This window comes from Glycine max, chromosome 10 (assembly GCF_000004515.6).
Source record: "Glycine max cultivar Williams 82 chromosome 10, Glycine_max_v4.0, whole genome shotgun sequence".
Lineage (NCBI taxonomy): Eukaryota > Viridiplantae > Streptophyta > Magnoliopsida > Fabales > Fabaceae > Glycine > Glycine max.
Window position 1 is genome coordinate 49,919,877 of NC_038246.2, and position 23,099 is coordinate 49,942,975.

Here is a 23,099-nt window from a genome sequence, read left to right on the forward strand (position 1 = left end):
TACTAAGATTAGAGGCTCCATAAGCACTGTGAGTGTGAGGGGAATATATATATATATATATATATATATTAGAGATCATGAAATTGTCAATGTTTTTTTTTTCAAATTTATGACTGAAGTTGTAAATATATTTATTTTTTTATGTTAATTTTTTAAAATAATTGTATATACCTTTTTAAAGTTAATTTTTTATAAAAAAAAATTGTAAATCATTTTTTATTTAGTTATTAAATAAATAAATGTTTTTTATTCTTATTTTTATTTTTTATAGTTTTATTTAATATTTTGTATATATTTTTTATATAGTTTTATTTAATATTTTTTATATATTTTTTGATATTATTTTATTTGATATATTTTTATATTTAATATTTTTTTGCTAATATTAAAGAATTTTATTTATTTTTAAATGAAAAAATAATAAAAATACGTAAATTTAAAAAGAATAAAGAGAAACATAAAAAGATAACATAATACATTAATATGAATTGACTAAAATTTAAATGAAAATATTAAAATATTTTGTCACTAATATTAACTTATAATACATTAAAAAATATAAATTTTATTCTATAAATGAATTTAATATTAACAATAGATAATAATTTAGTAATATAAGTTGTTGTTAAAATAAAAATAACATAATACATTAATATAAAATGAATAATATAAATTAAAAAAATATAAAAATAATATTAGTTGTTACTAAATTAATGTATTATGTTTTTCTTTAATATGTATTGTTTATTTTATATTGATGTATTATGTTATTTTTATTTTAACAATAACTTGTATTACTAAATTATTATCTATTGTTAATATTAAATTCATTTATATTAGGATAAAAAATATATAAAATATTAAATATGAAAATTATATTAAATAAAAAAATATAGAAAATATTAAATAAAGTCATATAAAAAATTTATACAAAATATTAAATAAAACTAAAAAAGTTAAAAAATATTTATTAAATAATTAAATAAAAAAATATTTGCCATTTTTTAAAAAAATTAACTTAAAAAAATACTTACATTTTTATAAAAAAATTAACGTAAAAAAGTAAAAAAAAAAAGACATTTATGACTTCAAAATCATAAATATATATAAAAAATAAAATTTACAACTTTAAAGTAAAAAAAAAAAAGTAATAGCAGACGACTTCTAACACAGTAACATTGAAATGATATTAAAGCCGAATAACACAAATTTATCACAAAGTTTTTCCTTATTTAATATACAAGAAAATAGGGGGAAAAAGGAAAAAAATAGTGAGGCCCATTCAAATATCCTCCTTTTTTTTTCAATTTGGAAGACAATAATAAGACAAAGTTTAAATGGATACAATAGCAAAGTTATCCCTATTTATTTACATATTTTTTATTTAAATATTTATGTCATGTTATATACATATTTTTTTCTTTCTTTCACTTTTTACACATTAAATAATAAGAATAATATAGTATTTTTCAGCATTAAAATCTTTTTCCTATCTTAAAAAAGTTAGATTTTTATCTTACGAGAATAATTTTGTGAGATAGGTTAAAAAAAATTCGGAAAGCAATATTTTTTTTGGAAAATGCATTACTTTTAATTAATAAAACATGAGAAATAAACATTCTCAATTTCTTTTTGAAAACTCAAAAACTTCTCTTTAAACAAACCACCGGTACAAAACAATTAACGATTTTTTATTGACCATTGATTTAATTAAATAATCGTGATACAAATTTCGATTGCAATTTTTCAGTGGACATAATTATATATGGATATGGCTATTTTAAAGGGAGAAAGCCTATGCAAAAATGAGTGTGTATCCACTCAAGAATTAAATTCAGGGCAACTGTGTATATACAATCTCATCCATGCATTTAATCAGGCTCTCATACCTTTGAGATTTTTTTTAGTAAGCTACTATTATTCTGTGTAATGTGTTTTCGTATTTATTGCTGAAATTATTTTTTTAAAAAATAAATTTCTAAAATTTCTAATTGTTTTATCTAAGTTTTTAACTTCACTATTTATTGTTATTTCAATCTCTAAATATACGTGGATATTATTACTTAAATTGCCATATATATTTTATTTTTAATTTTGGACTAATGTAATTAATGAATTACACTTTTAAAGTAGTACTTATTTAGACTTTATTTTAGAAACTAATGTAACAGCAAAATTGTACATTTTCAACGAATAAAATGATAATTTACTCTTTCTATTGCATTAACAGTATAACACGTACATACCTTCTCATTTCCTTGAAGATTTAGCAATTTACAATAACCAGTTTTGAGTTAATTTTAATTTTATATACACGAGAGATTCACGAAGCAAGCAAGAAGAGTATAAAATTAACAGAGAATCAGAGAGCCATGAAGGACTTAACACGAGCCATCATTTCCTTGGTTCTACTCTTTGCTACCTGAGACTTGCTCAGAATCTGAAACGCATGTCCAACACCTCTAAACACCCCATACTCAACCCTTTTCCCTGCTCTGACCAAAGCATCACAAAACTCCAAGTTCCTATCCTTCAATATGTCCATCTCCGAGATGCACACCAAGGTACGCATGAGCTTCAACTCCTCCAACTTCACCAAAAGGGTTGCACCATGGATGGTCACGTTTCGCACCACACGGTAACGCCAAGCGCCAATAACTATCAGAAGCTGCCAAGTTCAAAGCAGAACCAGGTGATTGAGCCATGCCTTTCTCGGAATCTGTTCTCACTTCCCCACCAAAAAAAGGTTGTATCAAAATAAGACCCTTCAAATTCATGGGTCTTAAAGTTAAAGCCGCACCATCACATGCACATAGCCTAGTGGCAACGTTGTAGGCTATGTTAGCACCAGCACTGTCCCCACCTAAGAAAACACTAGAGAAGTTGCACTTTGAAGTCCACCATTCAGTACCACTACCCTTGTTGTTGTGTTGTTGATGTAGCCACATGATGGCCTTTAATCCATCATCATAGGGTGCTGGAAGAGGGTTCTCTGGGGCCAATCGATAGTTCACTGACATAATCACACACCCAACTTTGGTAGATAGCCTTGCAAGGAAATCATGGTAGCAACTCCATGCTGCTGATCCAACACAGAATCCTCCACCGTGAAAAAAAACGAGCAAAGGCATTTTTTTGTGTTGGGAAATTGGAACATAAAAACGTGCCCATATGTTTGTGACACTGTCGATGACCATGTCACGAGATGTCACATTTAGTTCTGGACTCATTGTACTAGCAGTGACACATGGAACAACTTGCGGTCGTTCCACGTATCCATCTTTGTGTACTCTAATAAGGCCTTGTATTTCCTCAACTACAGAACCATGTGGTGGATAGTCTTTGGGAACAGTGTATTGTTGTGGCCTAAGGTTTAGATTTGAGGTGAGAGTAGCCATTATTTTTCTTGTCATGTAAGAAGAGGCTGAAACAAGAAACAAACCAAAGAATTTGAGGAATGGTGGCTGGTTTTGCAGCCTTGTATGGTTTGCTTATATACACGGGAAGTGAGTGGAAAAAGGATGAATCAATCTTTTCATTCCACGTGGGAAGTTGCACAATTCGACACACGTTTCCACGTGAATTCACATGTGGAGGGTCATCACAATTCTCAAATAACTCATCGCTTTCTTTTCTTTCTTTCACTGCCTAATTGGGAAGCATCAACCTAAAAAAGGGACAGCGTCGTTCTGAAATTAGAATTATTTACAAGCTTCAGGAAACTGGCTGGTGTGCATGTCAGAGGTTCAAAGAGACCAATCTACTTGATAAAATGTAGGGTCTCATCACTTTAAATTTTCAACTTAAATTAAACATGAGTCCTTTTTGTTTAATCTGATTATAATTTTATAATTATTTTGATTTGAGCTTAACTCGAAAAAATCTGTAATTCTTTTTTTAAATATCAAACTTTCTTTAGATTTGAATTTTATTTTAAATAGTCAAAATTAAATCCAGACTTTTATAACTTATAATAATAACTCGTTATAATTCATAACCCGCATTTGATCGAATAATCCATTTTGATAGCTCTAATTAATGCTGTCTTATTGTTAAATTACCCAATGAGCAGCTAATTGAACAGAATGAGAATGCGTGCATTTGATGAGTCATGATTAGTGATTACGCGTCTATCGCTACTCGCTAGCCACTGATGTTTCACCTTAATCATAGACAAATTGACTTTTGTTTTATTTTATTTTATTTGTAAGATATGAAGTTCATTCTCACAATGCTTGTGGTATGTTCATGCAACTATGCTTATGTCATCTATTATTTTATTTTACTTAAATTCTCATGTTCACAGTTTATACGATTTTTGCCGTTCAAATTAAATCATTAATCGGATGGAACTTGAAAATAAATTAGATTGATCGGATTCATGTATTATCTAATTATATAATGTTACGTTTAATATAATGTCACGTGATTTATATCGTAATATCAAATAATTTAGTTTAATTTTTTTGTTTTCTTAAAATAAAGTTTAAGAATCTCTTGGAAATATGATTTTTTTTATTTTTAATTTAATATTTTATTAAAAGACATATTTATCCCTAATTAATTCTTATTCTTCTTAATTTTAAGCCTAATATTTTATTCTCTATGTATAATCTTTCTCACCGTCACCAACTGTAGAACACTTTTTATACGACACTTCCTGTGTCGTGACTTCTATCTAGCTATCGACCACCAACCGTTGCAGAAGAGCTATCGTCTTTGCATTCCTTGTGCAAAAGTTGAGTGTTGTTAATATATTTTTCTTAGCCTTTAAAAAATGCTTTAATTATATCTAATCAATTGATCTTGTAATTATCTTTTATCTAACATTAGAACAAATATGTCTTTTATCAAAAATTAGAACAAGTATATAAAATAAAATTTTAAAATATATGTTTTTTATCTTTATCTTGATTAACTTGATAATATTTATAATTTTTTCTCGCTAACTTGTTTTACAAAAATTAAGATAAAAATAAAAAATATATTTCAAAATTTTATTAGATATATTTGTTCTAATATTAGATAAAATATATATTCATTCTAATGTCAGATAAAAAATAATGAGATCAATTTATTATATAAAATTAGAGAATTTTTTTTAAAAGGAAAAGAAAAAATATATTGATAATACTCAACTTTTGCACATGGGAATGCGGAAACAAGAGCTCTTATGCAACTATGGTCAATGACTAGGTAAGAGGCACGGTGCAAGAAGTGACACACGAAAAGTACTCCAGTGTTGATGATAGTGAGAAAAATTATATACAGGAAAGGAAAGAATATGCTAGAATAAGAAAGAATATAAATTAATTAAAGATAAAAAATAGTTTAATAAAATATTAAATTAAAAATAAAATATTAAATTTACAAAGAGGTCTTTAATCTGATGTGATAATATAAATAGCATGATATTATATGATTGGATAATATATATATATATATATATATATATTATACTGGTATAATTTGTTTTCAAGTGATACCAAAATAATAAGCTTAAAAAATTATTGGAGAAGCAAATGTGGTATAACAATTTCGTATTTAATTTTAACAACTCTTACTATTTTACCTTTGCCCAAGGAAAATAACAAACCATTATTCTTTGGCATTCTATTTCGTTACACCCCACCCTTACATGCCATTAGTGTGGTTATAAGAGGAGATAAGAAAGAAAAAAAACTATAGTTGTTTCTAAACATACGCATCGTAAGGATGAGTACAAACAAAGAAGACGAAAAAAATGTCAAAATCCAACTATTGATATGGTGCTTCTGTTGAGCAACCATGTTGGGCAACTCTAAAAAGGATGGAAAAAGATGTAGCATGGCATTGTTGACATTTTAAAACAACTGAGCGTAGTGGCCTGCAAACATTACGGGCTAACTTTAGGTTGCCTCCCATTAGCATCATTTCATTTTCAGGTACACTGTTTGGAGACATTACATTTACACACTTGAGAGGTTGAATTAAATCATTCTAGATATTATTTTTAGAGAGTGATATATAATTGATGATAGTTAATTGGTAATCATTATGGGTCACAAAGCATCTAAGTATGGAGGGTCACCGGTTTTCAGGATGTCCATTGAACATGCTACTCAGTGAACCCCAATAACTTTGGGACTTAATAAATAAAGCAAATAAACCTCAATTGGAGCTCTGAAAGTCAGAACTTATTGCTTGTCCTTTTCATTTTATCTTGAGAAAAGCAAGCCTCTTGATTGTGCAGGAATGGTGCTTGTCTTTTGAGTTACATGCATGCATCTTCTTTGAGTTTTTTTTCTTTTTCAAGAACGGAATAATACCATTCTAGAGTTGAAATTGAAGGATCATTTTTTTCCTAATGTGGAACGAGTTGTCGAGGATTTTGATAATTGCCAAAAATTCAAAGAACAGAATTTTGAAGGACTATACAACCGAGGAAGACGTAAGAGTCATGGCATATATACTTCATGCTTAGTCAACGATTTAAATATTTAAGTCTTCGAATATACATATTATTTTTCTTGCTTGTGATTTATATAATAGTTTAAGAATAATAAACAACGAAATTGTTTACAAGAATTATGAGTATCTTGATTTTGTGCTTGCCGAATGGCAGCAAGTCAACACTTCTCTTCTACACATGTTGCAAATAATATAGTAACTCCCTATGTTTCTTTCCAACTATAATTAACTCAATATGAGTGAAAAAATGTTACTGCAAACCTCATCTACGAGCAAGGTTAAATTTGATATTGCCGCAACCAATAACCGGGGCATGATATCTATCAATAGCATCAACGTGCTGCTTCCAATTTAAGGTGGAGCAGAGACTTAAAGAATGACATTCTAAAGAGGACTACGAATACTCTTTTTCTTATTCACCTTATGCCGCAATCTAATCTAAATATAACTTCATATTAGCATTTATAGTTTCAATCTACGAAAATAGATTAAACTTAATCATTTATCAGAACTCATTTTACCCAATTTATCTAAATTAGTATATTCTTTAGGTAATATTAATCTAACATAACTAAGTAATGATAACAGAGTACCCTAAAGAACTTATAGGTTCAATGTTTTATTCCTAGATACACCCAAATTCATAATAAACATCTCAGTTTTAACATACGCTCAATTTTCTTATTGTCGCACAAGTCAAAGAACAAAAATCAAAGAGATCTGATAAAAGTATTATGCAATTTGTTAATGCTGCACTTTCTGATCTTGACTATTCTCATTCTCGACTGCAACTGGAGGGATTGGAAAATAGATGAGACAGATACAAGATAAAAAGTGGTACGCTTCTTGTCTAAAAAAGTTGTACTTGTTAAGTTCTTTTTATGCACACTTGTAGATCAAGGAATATGGAATGGTTTATGAAAGTTACTGGGCCTAGGAGCAATGCCCCATATGTTCTTCTTTTGCCAAAGTTATTAATTATTTTTATATTAGTATTTGTAGTAAGAATTTTTTATAGATTTTTTAGTATTTCTTTTTTGGATTCTGACAAATTTATGAGAACCTAAACTCGCTCAACCTCATAATTTAGAATTAAAAAAACTAATGTAAAGTAGTATTTACTTTCACCAACAAGGTTAGGTTAAAAAGAATAGTTAATCTTCCGCAATGTGGTGAATTAGAATTTAAGTTTTTTATTTTAAAAAATGATCACATATTTGTAATTACTATGAGTAAAAAATAGTATTTTCCATATTATAGTATTAACTTCCTTGCCATTCGGAGGAATATCCTTTGCTTTAATCTATTATTTAGTCTTTGACGATAAGTTAAATACTATCCTTAAACAGTAGGTTATAAAAATGTCAATAATAAGAATAAGAATGAGAATGAGAATGATTTCTAAAATAATAGAATGAAAGTTATATTGGATTCAATAATAAAATATTAAATAAAAGATAACTTTGTTGTAAAATATAACTTTGATCTTCTTATTTATCCAATTCACAATTTTGGTTCTCTAATTTAAAAGGAAAGACATCTAGCCTCTCAATTTTTTAAAATCCTCAATTTCAGTCTAATATTCAATTTTATCTATATTTTTTTATATTTTAACTAATTAATTCATTGTTTATGTTAAGATTAGAATTCAATTGGATGGGAAAAAATAAAATATATATAAACTTTAAGATTAAACCAAAGTTAATTATTTTAAAAAATTAAAGATTAATTATCTCTATTTAAAAATAAAAAGATTAAAATTAAGAATTACATTTTAGCATAATCTATTTCACTCCATTTTCTACTATTTCACTATACTCCGCTTATGTTAAATACCCGAAATGAAGCCTTCGGCTGGAATTGCTGGATAGTGAAAGAGAATCTCTTTGCTTCCATTTTTTTTGTGTGGATATCAATGATATCCAAAGCCCAGTCCAAATGACTCTAAAATGGCCCACAAACTAAAAATCATTTCAATACCGACAATTTCATCATGTTTGCTGATTTTAAATACTCTCCTTTCTGGAAAATATTATTGATAAATGTAAATCTGAGAGCTATAGTAATAACTGATATAAATATATATAAATATAATTAATAGTTTATGAATTGATTCATTATTTTATGTAGAAAGGGTTTCGGTATAAAGAAGAGATTAATAAATCATTCTGCATTATGTTCATAATTGAGATGATAGATTTCTCATGAACCATAAAATGGGAACATGTGTTTTATAATACCACCTAGGGAGCATTCGATAAAAGATAATTTTTTTCATATCTAATAATCATGATGTCTGAGAATTTCTTTTTACTGCATGATGTCTGAGATGTTTGAGAATCTTGATTCTTAATAATTATGATTCTTAACAATAATTAAAATATGTTCACTCAGTTATAAAGATTCTCATGAATGCTTACACATGTTTATAAGAATCAAAGTCTTTATGTTTGGTTAAATTAGAAATTATCATATATACAAGTTTTTTTTTTAATGTTCCTTTAGAGAAATGAATTGATTATATACACTTATATAAATTTTAATAATTAAGTTTTTTTAATATATTTTATTTATCATGAGAGCATTTATTGTTTAAATTTTTTTAAAATAATTATATAATTAGATAACTTTTGTGGTACAAGTATTTTTCATAAACTTGTATGCAGTCAATACTACGAAATTATATAATAAAAAAGGTGTTTTCCCAATGACATATTAAAAATTATGTGAGTTGCATTGTTAATTCCCTAGAAGTGGTTCTCATTTGATTCCCAGTTTATAATTGCTGAGAACACTAATGGCTCGTTTGACTAAGCACATCATCTCGTAACTATACAATTTAATTTATTTAAAAACTAGAGTGTTGTTATAATAATATTTTTTTATAAAATATTTGGATAAGTATAACATAAAAGAAAAAATCACAATTCATTACATGCCGTTCACTTATCAAATACTAATGAATTTTTTTTCCATAATAAAAAATCTAAATAAGAAAATGACTTGCTATTAATCTATTTCACGTCATTGTAAGTTATTTCAGTCTTATCAGCTCACCCTTTAGTTTGCATACCCAAAACGAAGCCTAAGTCTGGAATTGCTGGATTGTGAAAGAGAATCTCTTTGCTTCTATTTCTTTCTTTTTTAGGTATTGATGGTATCCAAAGCCCAACAAAAAACTACTCTGAGATGGCCCACGGAGGAAATTGTCCACCAGAATCTTTTGCCAACAGCTGTCTATGGCCTATGCCATCTCAATTATACAATGTAGATCTTCACCACACCTCCCAATCCACCTCTCAATTATACGAATAAATAAAAAATTATGATAAAGATGTTTTATGACAACACCTAGTATCACTGTCCTGAAAAAAAAAAGAGCTCACAACAAGTCACAATAATTCAATAAATCGGTTTTTATATGATTTTCTATACTCAACAACACTTTAAAATATAGAACTCGCAATATCAATTTGAGGCCAGTGTATCTTTTTTGAGGTACAAGCTGTTTTTTTTAACTGATCATTTGCTAATATCAAGTTACAGAGAAGTTGGATTTTTTTATTTTTTATTTTACCGTGTCAAAGCTCCTGAATACATAAAGGAAAGGTGACTTGGTGAAAACTTTGCTTTGGACGTTAATATATCACCCAAATCTTGGTTAAAATTAGTGGCTTGAAGCAACTAGTCTAAGATAACTAACAATCATTATCTTTAACCACGAATTTTTTGTCAGGAATCTGTGACATTTATTGTGTCCCCCTTCGTGTTAAGAATTTCATCATAATCATAATACATTACAGGCTCCTAGTTTGAATACAGTATCATGGGCAATTCTTCAAAGAGCATGCCAAAAATGGAACCAAACTTGTGTTTATTTTTTTAATAGCGTAATCAGAGTTTCAGCAATCCAAATATCAGCATATAAGATTTGACCGTTTTAACGTTAGTTATAAGAAGTGAACCAACACCAATAAGATACTCTTAATTAACGTCTTCCAATACTTGTAACACAAACAGGTCGAGGTTACGAATAAATTGTTATTTAAAAAATTGATATTTAATGGTAAGGTAACCCAAACCATAAGCATGCCCTGATGTTGATGTTGGGTGATGAATAATGACCATTAATGTCACTAGAAAGTAACCGCCAAATGCCATGTGTTCTGATCCACTTGATTTGGTAAATATTGATTTAATGATTGCATCATAAAATTTAAAGTATCGGACATTTGCTAACGTACGAAATGGACATATTCTTCCAACTTGGACACTATCGGAGATGAGATTTACACACTCCTACTTTCACAACACTGACCTCAAAGTAATCTCTTTTCTCTCTTATTCATCCATCTATACATAAACCTAAACACCCTTTTATTATCACGTCCCAAATCATAATTTCCTTACAGCAACATAAGCCTGCAATTCAAGTTAATTTTTCATTAGAAAGCTTGGTTAATCCTAAATCTTGTTATGGAGATGAATTCAGTTCCTGGTGTTATGTCTGAGGCAGAATATGAAGAAGATACTTTCTATGCTGAGATTAGGAGGCAGATTCTGCTATTGACATCTGAAGACAATGAAGATTTACTAGAAACAAGAAGTTTCAACCCCATTAATGTCACAAATGGTGGTTCAAACAGGTCAGCTTACAGCTTTAACTGTGCATCTCCATCCGCAAGCAACTTTTCTTTGTGGGAAAGACATAGTTCTGGTTCACCACCCCTTTGGCTAGTGAACTTGTGGAAGAATGGTAAAGGTACTGGGGTGTTCATTCCACAAGTGGCATGCAGGAAAAACCAAAGACCAGGTAGAGTTTTGTTATCCCTTGATTAGATAAACTTTTCAATGGGCATTTAAAAAATAAAAATAAATCCCCCCCATCTTTATGAAGTAATTTATAGATATTAGTAGAATGTTATTTCATTTTTCTATGTATTATTTTCATCTTGAATAAATTTATGCAACCATTGACTTGCATATGACGAAACTGCTTGAAGAAAATTGAATATCTTACTAGTGTTCTTTTTCATTCTTGGCAGGAAGAATGAACAATAGCAGGAGAAAAATCTATAGACCAGTGGTAAATAAGGATTGAAGATTAAGGAAATTTGTATTTAGTGAAAATTGATTATTGTCGCTTGCTCATAATAAATATAGCATAGGTTACAATGATGATTCGTTTGAGGACAAATTGCAGAAGATAAAAAGGGAGAAAAGTCTGTACAAAGTTTGCCTTTTCATTCTATGGTGATTTTTGTTCAACTTACTGATATGTACCGTCATTACAGGGGATGTGATACTTTCTTAATGTAATTTTCTATTAGATGAAAAAAAAGGTGTCATCATAGTTTTGGTGTTTAAATTTGGGATTTCCTTTTACCATGTGTGGATAAGAACGGAAAGGAAAACAAATGATTCATATCTATCAATAAAAGTTATTTGCAATGCCATCTAGTAGTAAGTCGAAAGGTGACAATGATTTGCATTTAAGCCTACGTAATTCTATTCCTACGCATAACATTGGCACAATATCCGCTTGACATATCAATAATATACAAATTTCTCAAAAGTTAAAAACTTGTACAGATCAACAAGATGCAGTAAGTAGCAACTTCCAGAGAAGATTATATCATGGAAAACAAGTATTGTTCTCGGTGTGGCTGGCACCTAGTACTCTCTAGGACACGCTAACCATAATGAATTAAGAGCTCTAAGCCGTGAAACGTAATCATTTATCACAAGTAGCGCACGAGCAGCTTGGAAAGTGGTCAAAATTCGACGCATCTGTTGCAGAGTTTGTTGCCTCAATAGGTCAGCCTAAGAAAGACAACACATACTCAGAATACAATTGATATAAACTTTTGAAGGTTTTTGGTAGTAGTGAAAATTAGCAATAATGATTTAATGGCCTACTGTTTACTTTTTTAATAAAATGTTCACTGTATACATTTCATGTTATAAACGTTTTAATCGTTTCAAATATAAATATAAATCTATGGAATAAGAAAAGAATGAATGTGCTATTTTACAAGTGAAAACTGAAAATAGAACAGAAGATAGTGTTACAATCAAGTACTAGTGACCAGGATTAGTTGTTACCTGATGAAGGAAATTCTCTAGTGTGGCCAGCTTGCCCAGTGCAATTGCCATTTGGCCCATGTACTCAGCAACATTTCCAGAACCAGAGGGCCCTAAAGAGGAGGAAGAAAGTGTCTCTGAAAGAGACTGCTGCAATGCATCCATGCCTTGTGATAATGCATCCTCAGCCTGCTGGGAAGACTGCTGCAGATTGTAAATGCCCATCAACTGCTGTTCGGTTAACGGCTCAAGCTGGTTTCTAACTATCTGCACAAAAGATTCATTAACACTCAAGACAGAATATATACTCTATACCATAGAAAAGCAAATGTGAGAAACTCAAATGGTCAATCAATCACCTTGAGAAGTTCCGAAGATCGAAAACCACCGAGCCATATGAAGCATCTTTCTGCAGGTGTCTTCCACATCCCAGAAAGTATGTGAAATACATCAGCCTTTGCCCCTATGCTCTTCAACCTAAATAATTCATCATAATGTGCCATCACTCCATCTACAAGAAGGTGCAGTTCATTCTCATCCATTTGAGAATTTATAGCTGATCTTATATCATTGATCAGCCGTTGATGCTCATCAAACCAACGGGCATAGTCCATGTCAAATGCTAGGGCACCTGAAAGATACAAAAAAAAAAAAAAAATCAGAGATGACATATTCACATTCCCTCCCATATTATAAAAGTAATTAAATCTCAGCACACTTAAGCATATTCAGCATGAAACTTGAGCTTCAAGAAATTAAGCAAATGGTTTTTATCACTTTTGGAATTAAGAAGGTAACCCCAATATCTAGCCATGATAATACCCTATCCAGCACCAACAAGATACAGACAAACATATCAATTTTGATCATCCCCTCAAGACGTCAATAAGATTTTCAAAAAGTTGAAAATGCACAAGTGAACATCCCTACATTTTAAATTTAAATCATTTGAAAATGTAAGAAAGGTAAAATGTTTGGATTCAAGAAATGTAAAATGATTTAGATTTAAATCCTCATCATCATTCTTGAATATGACCAGATACACGTGCATGCATGTTTTTAAGTTGCCTAAGAGACTTTGTGGGCAGAGATTTTCGTGTGTGAATAATCATCTATACACCAATATCATACAACTTCAGTATCCAATGCAAAGACACCAAATTCTCTTCCTAACATTGCAAGTATCTGTGGAATAACGATAACAATAACTTACATTCCTTTTGTCTTCCCCAGCTACCATTCTATATTATACAGATATCAGAAAAAAAAATTGAAAAACACATACTCAATAAAACCACCATGTTTCTGACATTATGAATGAAATAGTCATCTTTAATTACCATTTCCAACAGCAGAATGACTGCGATCCCCCTGGTTTCCAGTTGCAATAAATGCACCCTGGAGAAAATAGCAACCCAAAAAACAGTAAATAGAATAATAACAAAAGTAAATTGAATGCAAATTATATATTGAAAACCTTTAACTTCTCACACCTGCTGACGTGCCCGTTGAAGTTCTTGCTCTAATTGCGCAAGTCTAACTCGACTGGTCTCCAACTGTTGCACATATGCCTATTTAAAACCAAACAATCTAAACCACTCAAACATGCTCCATTAGCGTAATCCTAAGACTTATGTGAGAAGTGAACTTGTTATTTCACTATGAGTGATGGGCAGAAATAAAAATCAACTAGTAATAGTGAAACTAACTAACAAAATATGAGTGATAACTACCTCAACTATAAGCCAGTTGGGATAACTACCTCAACTAAAAGCTTTTAGACAAGTTAATTAGAACCAAACTTGTCCCAAGAGCAATTACCTTTTTCCTCAACCGACTCTTCCTAGCAGCCTCACGATTCTGAGCTAGCCTACGTACGGTCTAAAAGAAAGCATTCACAAAAAGTAAGCTATCAACAACAAAACAAGAAGTAATAATAAGCACAAGGTTTTGATGCAAGCAGCTAACAACCTTCTGGTCTTCAGCTTTAACCTTAGTCTTACTTTGATCCTGTGAGTCTACAACTACAAGTGCCCCGTCCCCAACTCCATTGCACCAAGACACAGTTGAGAAACACTGTCAAACATTAAAATCCACAATTCTCATCATCAGTATCACTATCCAATACCCAGATATTAATTAATAATAGGCAAAAATGCTTGGTGTCTTATTATTTATTTATTTTTATCTTTTTCCATTGCTTCAAATGTTTTACTTCATTTATAAAGTGTTTTCTGTTAGTCCAAACTACTCATTCTATAAGTTTTAGCAATAAGGATGTTTACTTCAACCTTCATCACAAACATTCATCTGATGTAGTGGTTGTGGCATCTGTGACAAAAATAGTGTAAAAAGACCAGTTTGTTCTAATAAAGACACTTAGATAAATTTGGGGAACCAAACTAAAAAACAAAAAAACAAAATGAGTAACCGAAAAAGTGTATTTTAGCCTTTGTAATAAAAACTTTCCAAATCAACAATATGCCAAGAATTCTATAGAGACCCACTTGGTTTTTATCATCGGTGTCTATATCTGTGCAAGTATCTTCAGTGTGTTGGCTATCTTCTGCCCAGTTCTCAACGTGCCGGTTCCCCATGGACACGGTGGTGGCGCTATTGGTTCCTCTCTGAAACATGCCTCGCTGCTCTATCGAACCAAATTCTGCACACCCAAGGTTCTACGCAAAAATAGATAAGGCACGCGTGCACAAAACGTATCTACCTAAAAACGAAAAGGAAAAAGAAAGAGAAGATTAATACCGTGTTGAATGTCCCACACTGCAAGTTGCTTGCAACAACAGCCACATTGCTCGACTTTGCACCAAACACAGAACCTGCAGCAAAGGATATAGTTTAAAAATTAAAATTATTATAAATATATTTGTAAGGACTGGGAGAAAGAGAGTATTAACTTGAGCTTAAATCAACGGCATCGTGTTGCCGAAAAGAATGCTGAAGATCCGAGAAACGCGTTGGATTTCGGCTGGGGTCATTTCCCCTGTTTCAGACCAGAGAAAAAACAAGGAAACTCTGTTTTAAAAAGATACATTTTTTATATCTAATCATGAAAAGTATAAACACATGCATTTGTTGCTGCATGTGAATCCTTGTTCCAGCTATCGTTACTCATTTCACAAAAAGAGGGAAAATAAAAATCATATTTACCGGTGATAGAAGGGAGAATGGGAATATAGAGGTGAGGTCGATTCTGATTCGGTTGTGTTGAAGCTTTGCATCTTTTCTAAGCTAACTGATTAGGAAAGTAGCATCATCGTCTCATTTTGATGTTATGTTAAAGAACACAAGTGGAAGCAGAACAGAATATGGAAATGCAGTTCGAAGCATAAAGTGTTGGATGAATGAAGCTTTAAGAAGAGTGTGGACTGTAGTGTGGTGTTGCATCACCAGTACGGCTTATTTTATTTTATTTTATTTTGTAGGTTTTTGAAAGCTTTTAAAAATATAATAAATAATTACTTTTTTTAAAAAAAAAATCACTCCTTTTTTATTCACTTTACAGTTTATAGTCTGCAATCCATCCTCGTTGTATTCCGAGGAATCTTCGGATTCGGATGTTTGAGTTATTTATTTACTTTAAAGAATCATTAAAACTACGTTAATTTTTTATCTTACTGACCAGTATTATTACGGAGACCTATATTTGGGACGGAGGTAATGTTACGGAGTATACTTATTTCTCTTAAAATTTTATTATAATTACATTTAGTTTCTTAGTGAGTGAATAATCAATCAACTTAACTTTGAAATTGTAATAATGGATCTTGGTTACAATTAATAAGATATTATTTTATACATAATTATTAAGATATTTTAAGAATATTTCAGTTAATTATTAGTACAGTTTTGAAGACTAAATTGACAAAGTAATTTATACAATTACTCCCGTATCTTTGATCCATATCCCAAGACAGAAAAAAGTGTTTGGACAAAATATATTATTATATGATTGATCCTCTGCTCTGCATGCTTCTCTCCCTCCAGCCTCCTCCAGGAATAGGATACTACACAACTGTGCTCTCAGCTCTAGCTGCTCTCAGCTCTGATCTCTATCATCTGTGCAAAGGTTCTGATATAAATGCAGGTTAAATAATCATTACTATTTTAAAGTAATTAAATAAATATATTCTATTCTATTATAGATTTATGGTAATAGTATAATTTTCAGTAAACTAAATTTACTTAGATGAACATATAGTTATTTAATTATTTTTTAAAAAAAGTTATCAACGATTTTGATGTCTCTACGCGAATAATGAGAAAATAAATCTTAAAATGATTATAATAACTTAACTGTAGCCTTATCATTTTAAAAAAGTTTATATTCGTAAAATGATAGGGCAGTAAGAGTATTTATTTCAGTATCACATACTCTTGAGATATTTAATATGCATGTCACATAAAGCGAGGGTAGAGCTATCGGAAGGAGTGCATATGCTGAGATCGATGGGATGGTGATGAGATTGAGGTCAAGTAAAACAAAAAATAAGGCTTCAATTTTCTACTCAGTATTATTCTTTCCCTTTTACTACAATAGAGTACAACTACAGTATTTGTTAGTGGTATTTTCGTTATTTTAATTTATCTCAAAATATTTTTATTTTAAAAAATAAAAAATATATTCACAAGTAGTTAAGAAACAACAAATTAATACATTAGTGTATAGTAGTATATTTTAAGATTAAAAATATTAGCGTGTAATATTAATAATGTGTTCTGGGCTTCTGGGTTCTAAGCTACAAGAACAGGAGCAGCTAAGCTATGAGATAGGTAAGGTTAAATAAAGTAAAATCTTTGCTTGAAAGGAACCTCAACCTCTTGCTTTGGCATTGCAGTGTCAGTGTGTAGAAGAAGTAGTAGTATGTAGTATGTCTATATTATACGCTAACGTTGGTGTGGTGAAGCTGAAGCCTGGAAGTCTGGAACTTACAGCGTAAAGCTAAAATTGGAAAACGTATTAAAGCATTTATACCACTTGATGACGCATCACCTCAAACTCTTTTCTTCTGCTTTTTGTGTCAGACTTCCTTTATTTATACACTTTATTTAATTAATAAACCTCAAAGTATATGTACATGATAGTATGTATATACTTTATAAGTTGGTCTTAAAAATGCTACTACTACCTTATGAATCTGTTCTCTGAAAAGTTGTTACAGTTTAGTTTGCAACGTTCAAAGATTAGTACAAATTACTTCGAGGCAATGACTCTTTAAGAAATGTAAGCGTTAGTGGCCGTGTTCATGTTATCAATTATCACACATAATTTATTTTATATATATATATATAAACTATTTTTAAAATAAAGAAAAAAATTATTAGTCTTTTTAAAAAAATTGAAAGACATAATTGTGAGACTGATGCTAAAGTAGTACAATCATCAATCTTATCAACAATTCAAACATAACGCAGAACGTTGCAGCTGTTGCGTGCAGGTTAACTGTGTGAGATATCAGAACTCTGAATAAAGCCAAAATATAGTTTTATAGTAAATGATTAAAAAATAAAAAATGAACTGATATAGAAATTGGAATCATCTTCATCAAAAAGCACATGCCAAAAGAAAAATGTGAAACAAAATCTACACGGTGCAAAAGGTTCTGGAAGTTGCTTTGCTAAAATGTCCATTTGAGTTCTGATAATTAAGTCAGAAATAGTCACCTGCTTCAGTTTTTGGGCTAGTTGTAAAATTTTACCTGAAAAACAATTCGTTTTGTCCATTAATTTTTCACCTCTAAACTTCAAAAGTTCTTTAATTGATTCCTCTACAATATCATAACCCTTCAAAATTTAAGATCAAAGAAAAATTCAAAAAAGACAAAAACAAAGTAATAGAAAGACCATATGGAAAAGAAATTACACGGACTATATTAAATCTTCAAAATGATGGAAGGAATTAAGAACTCATCGTATTTTTTTTATCACTACTCATCGTATTTAAATCAACGAAAAAATAATTGCATGATCATAATCGTAAGCAATTCACTTATGAATAGGTATACAAACATTTTACAACTGATCATAATCGTAAGCACTTTATAGTTTGAATAATTTATATGCAACTGCAGCTGCAGTTAATTCCCAACCGTTGGTTAAGCTGATCTGTGAGTATTATAAATCGTCTTACATCGTATTCAATTTCTACTATAAAAAAAAATCCGCATCCGTTTAATTCACAAGCAAAATGAGTCAACCCATCATAACATTATATGGACCCAGGTCAACATGGGCTGCAAATCAAACGAACCAGTTTGCAAATCATGGCCCATATATTCACATCTAATTATTAAACAATGTTGTACTAACAATTAATTTAACAAATATAACTACATTAAGAATTACATAAAATGCAGAATTCAACAATTAAGATGACAGTACACACGAAAAAAATGTTAATTATGAAATTGGAATTTTCAAACCAATATCAATAATATTCACCCAAAAACTATGCAGCAAAAAAAACACACCCAAAAAAACATCTCAATATTTTTGCCAAAAAACTTAAGAAACTGTACATTTTGTAGTTTACACATCAATTCACAAATTTGAACACAAGACAATCACAGCGTACTGTTACACCTCTCTTTCCCCTTTCACATTCAACATTGCTGCTGATAGCTAGCCAAACTATACCCCCAGAGACTCTCTCCTATTCCTATTAATTTAACTAGAAATATGAAAAGAAAAATGTGCATGTAATGGATAAACAAATTGCTATGGTAACAAACAATGTGATTCCTTAAATAGATGCGTTTTGTTGTACAATGTCATCGAGTCGATTGTGGGTTAAAACTTCCCTTGCTCGAGCACTCCTATATTGAAGTCTCTGATGAAGAGTCTCGGACATCTGGTTGAAAAATTCAGCATCCCATCTCTGAATCAATAAGGGGTCTTCTGCATAGCAGATATATATGGATGTAACAGCACTTTCCACCACAACCATGGCCAATCCAACCTGAATAATTACATATTTTAAGTCACATGTACACACAAAAATAACACACGTTCAACAATATACAGCTTTGACTGACTTTAATAGTCAACGACTCAACACACAACATGAGAGTAATATTCAAGGCATGCCATAATTAATTTAGCTCTGTCATACATAGCTATAAATAAAATGAACGTATTCAGCATTGCACAGTTTGAATACTTTTCATGGTCAACATGTAACGGGAAACGATAAGTATGGCGTGCCACAATTATAAGTTTTTTAATTTATGGAAAAGCCCACAGGACTGAAACAATTATACTGATACAATCCAATTGGTCACAAGTGGTTTATGCACAATATCTCAATATTTCTCACCATTTTTAGAGAATAAAAAGTTAACAAGCAGCATGTAGTCCAAGTCCCAAGAACAAATTCTAAAGGAGATTGTTAACTTACCAGTACCATCCCCATCAGCATGGTTGTGTATCCAATCATAATAACTCTGTCTTTCCATTTAACCCATGCCCAAACACCAGAGCAAGTTCCAGTAATCAGCCCACCAAAAACAGTGCCCATTAGAAGAACAGCACCAGAACAATCATACGCCACAAGTGCTTCAACCCCAGTTGACTGAAATAACTCCCATGCATCTCTAGCTGAATGGTTAAAGCTTTTACCATAAACAGCAATCTGTAAGGGACATAACCATGACGCATGCCAGACTAAGTTTTCCAAGAACTCGTACACTCAACAAAAATAAACACAATTTGTCATTATGCTATATTTCAATCATCAAAACAAAATAGACTACTGTTTTTAACAATCCACAATTCATAACAAATCTGATGTTGGAATATGCCCCACACTGATCTTTTTACACCATTCAAAGAAAATGCATTACCGTTGTGTTTTCTTGCAATGCCAAGTGGTGCCAGAGCATAAATGTTTTCCATATCTTTCTAAATTTATCTTTATCGGAATTCTAGTAACATTTATTCTATTTATTCATTTTTAACTTTTATATCAGATACTAATGCTTGAAATAATTTAACCACTTCATATCCTTGACTTTGCTAAAGCAATAAAAATATGATTTTGATGATATATAAACTGATTAAACTAAGACAACTCTGGCAATGGCATTTCCTAAGGAAGCACCAGCAATTAAACTAAATGTAAAATTGTAAATCCACAATAACCTGTCATAATAGAAGATGCAATTAGTATCATATAGAAGACTAATTAATGACATGGACAAAGAATTGTACCTGAACATATGCATACTTGTTAAAAAAACGAACAAGAGTCTCCACAAGATGAAAAAGGAAATCAACCAAGCAAAGTAAACACTCATTATTGCCAATCTTTGACCGAAATCCCCGTATCTGAAAGACAAATCAAAATTTTAATAGAAGAAAAAATGAAAGCAAAAGCCTCCATAAATTAAGGAAATGAAAATCAAATAGGTCATCATGATTGGTTACCTCCCACCGTAGTGTCCTAATAGCTGCAGTAAATAACGAACCATAACAAATGCTGCCAAAAGATGTTGTTAAAGCATACTGTAGAGATTTCATTAAGGAGTTAGCTGGAATAGAAGCTGCATCTCTACCACCATGAAAAAGAACAAGAAACACCATCCCAGACACTACAACATGCACAGTATTACATAGTACTGCACCTGTCCAAAATAAGCTCACAGAGAGAACCTGCAAGCATGAATAGCAATATCAGTGTAATCAGATGTGGAAAGTTTAGAAATCTGATGCCAAAACCAATCCAAACAAGAACAGATAGCAAAACTTGCCAGCTCACCACAAGAAGCCACCAGCGTCCACCATCACCCATGCTTGAAGCCACAACACCCGCTGCTCCAAATGACCATAAGGCCATCCATAAAAGCACGACAAACATAAATGCATATGCCACTCTCATAACCTCGGGAATATTCCAAACCATCTTCACAGCTTTTTGCAGAACCAACATCGTAAATGGAAGTCTGCAGAAGAAAAGAAGCCACAAGAGACCATCTTATGGACTCAATCAATTATACAAAGGCTAAAAAGAAGCTGCAGAAAAACTTAACCACAAAATTAGAAACTGGCAACATTAATCTTTCAAGACATACAAAGAAAAATTATTTAAAAATGGAATAACAAGTTCACAAATGCTTATTTGCATTTCCAGGGAAGGGACACTGTTGAAAACATAGGAATTGGATGGCAAAAAAAACAGAGAATATATTCAAACAAGGACATTATGTAACAGAGATATTGTCCTGCAAAATATGCAAATCAATCGCCACTTTTACAGTACACGGCAAAGAAGAAAACTAAATTGAGATGCATTGTTGACTTTTAGATAAACCAAAATACTAAGAATAACTTACTATTCCAATCCCATTAGCTTATGAGGAAAAAAAACATCTTTTTTTCCAGTTCTAAAAGAACAGTGAATTGATACCCGAAAAAACAAAACAATGGCAAATTATTCTTAATTATACCATACTAACAACCAAGGTCAATGTCTGTCTTTTGACCCACAACGTTTCTTGATACACATATGATTACAAACCTACAAGGGGTATTTCCGGTCGTTTACGGATACTAATTTCCTTCGAGAGAACTGAAGGCACTAAAAGGTGGGTTTACCTCCTCCCGACCAAGTTTTCTTCATACACAAGAGTCAAAATTCAAACCCCTAACCACTTGTTTAAGAGATCTGAGCCCATTAGAACTGAAACTGGTTTTAAATCCACAGTTGGAGTAACAACTAACAAGAAAACAATTTAAATCCAATCCAACATAAAAAAAATGTAAAAAAAGACAAATTGAGGCCAATACCTGTCTATGACTGAAATGACATACAGGAACTGAATAGAAGCTCCAATAGCAAAAGCAACCCCCCAGAAAATCTGGCCAGCCCAGAAGCACAAAACACTAATGACAGCAAGGTAAGTGGTGAGTATGTGAACAGAAACCTTCATCATTTGAGTAGCCTGAAAACCCAACAACAACAACCAACTCCATCCAAGGAAAGTCCCAACCCCACCAGCAGCAGCATACAGTGGCCAGTAGGTCTCGGTCAACCCGGATTCATTCTCAGAAAACCGGGACGTGTACTTGTCAATGTTAAGCCTATTCTCTCTCTCGAACCTATTTAGACCAAGAACCCCCATAAGAAACCCCATCCCTATCAAATGGATTAAGAATATTCCTAACCAGAACACGTCGTGCCACCGTCGCGACTGCTCCGCCGTCACGCCTTCTCCTCCGCCACTCCGAGCAGCACTCTGTCACAACAAAACAACCCAATTTAGAAACTCCAAATTCATTTCCAAAGACTAAAACTTTTGGCATTAAGACACTATAAGTACACTCCCAATGATTGATTTGAGAGAGTTGGGGTAGTACCTGACCAGTGGTGCCTATGGAAGCGAACTCGGAGGAGGAGGAAGAGGAAGAGGGAGAATCCATATTGGGAGCAATGGAGAAACATTACATTATACTATGTACTACGTAGAAATAAAATCATGAATTTGGTAAACGTAAGAAATGAGGCGAAACCTTCGAGGGTACAAGGTCAATGGTTGGCTGGAGGATTTATTTTA

General features: G+C 31.4%; 3 protein-coding genes and 1 pseudogene across 4 annotated transcripts; 1 reads left to right on the forward strand and 3 right to left on the reverse strand.

Moving 5' to 3' along the window:
• Positions 1–2,322: 2,322 nt before the first annotated feature.
• LOC100785584 (probable carboxylesterase 17) lies at positions 2,323–3,476 on the reverse strand (annotated as a pseudogene).
• A 7,214-nt stretch (positions 3,477–10,690) lies between these two features.
• On the forward strand, positions 10,691–11,628 carry LOC100775242 (uncharacterized). Its single transcript, XM_003536645.5, has 2 exons — positions 10,691–11,263; positions 11,496–11,628. Exons 1-2 carry the CDS (start codon positions 10,927–10,929, stop codon positions 11,549–11,551), a joined length of 393 nt encoding a protein of 130 aa, XP_003536693.1. The 5' UTR covers positions 10,691–10,926; the 3' UTR covers positions 11,552–11,628.
• Positions 11,629–11,858: 230 nt separating this feature from the next.
• Positions 11,859–15,960, reverse strand: TGA12 (bZIP transcription factor 12). Of its 2 annotated transcripts, none has more exons than XM_041005997.1 (11): positions 15,700–15,960; positions 15,447–15,532; positions 15,295–15,368; positions 15,042–15,212; positions 14,506–14,610; positions 14,356–14,415; positions 14,028–14,090; positions 13,875–13,932; positions 12,894–13,165; positions 12,556–12,801; positions 11,859–12,273 (listed from the first exon to the last, which is right to left on the reverse strand). In XM_041005997.1, the coding sequence occupies exons 1-11, from the start codon at positions 15,768–15,770 to the stop codon at positions 12,124–12,126; spliced, it is 1,356 nt and encodes a 451-aa protein (XP_040861931.1). In that variant the 5' UTR covers positions 15,771–15,960; the 3' UTR covers positions 11,859–12,123. The 2 variants fall into 2 exon arrangements, with proteins under 2 accessions (XP_040861931.1, XP_003536694.1); XM_003536646.5 differs by having other exon boundaries at positions 14,028–14,105; positions 15,700–15,954.
• Positions 15,961–19,038: 3,078 nt separating this feature from the next.
• Positions 19,039–23,099, reverse strand: LOC100786110 (CTL-like protein DDB_G0274487). Its single transcript, XM_003535683.5, has 7 exons — positions 22,903–23,099; positions 22,333–22,781; positions 21,305–21,488; positions 20,974–21,198; positions 20,758–20,874; positions 19,946–20,179; positions 19,039–19,507 (listed from the first exon to the last, which is right to left on the reverse strand). Exons 1-7 carry the CDS (start codon positions 22,963–22,965, stop codon positions 19,292–19,294), a joined length of 1,488 nt encoding a protein of 495 aa, XP_003535731.2. The 5' UTR covers positions 22,966–23,099; the 3' UTR covers positions 19,039–19,291.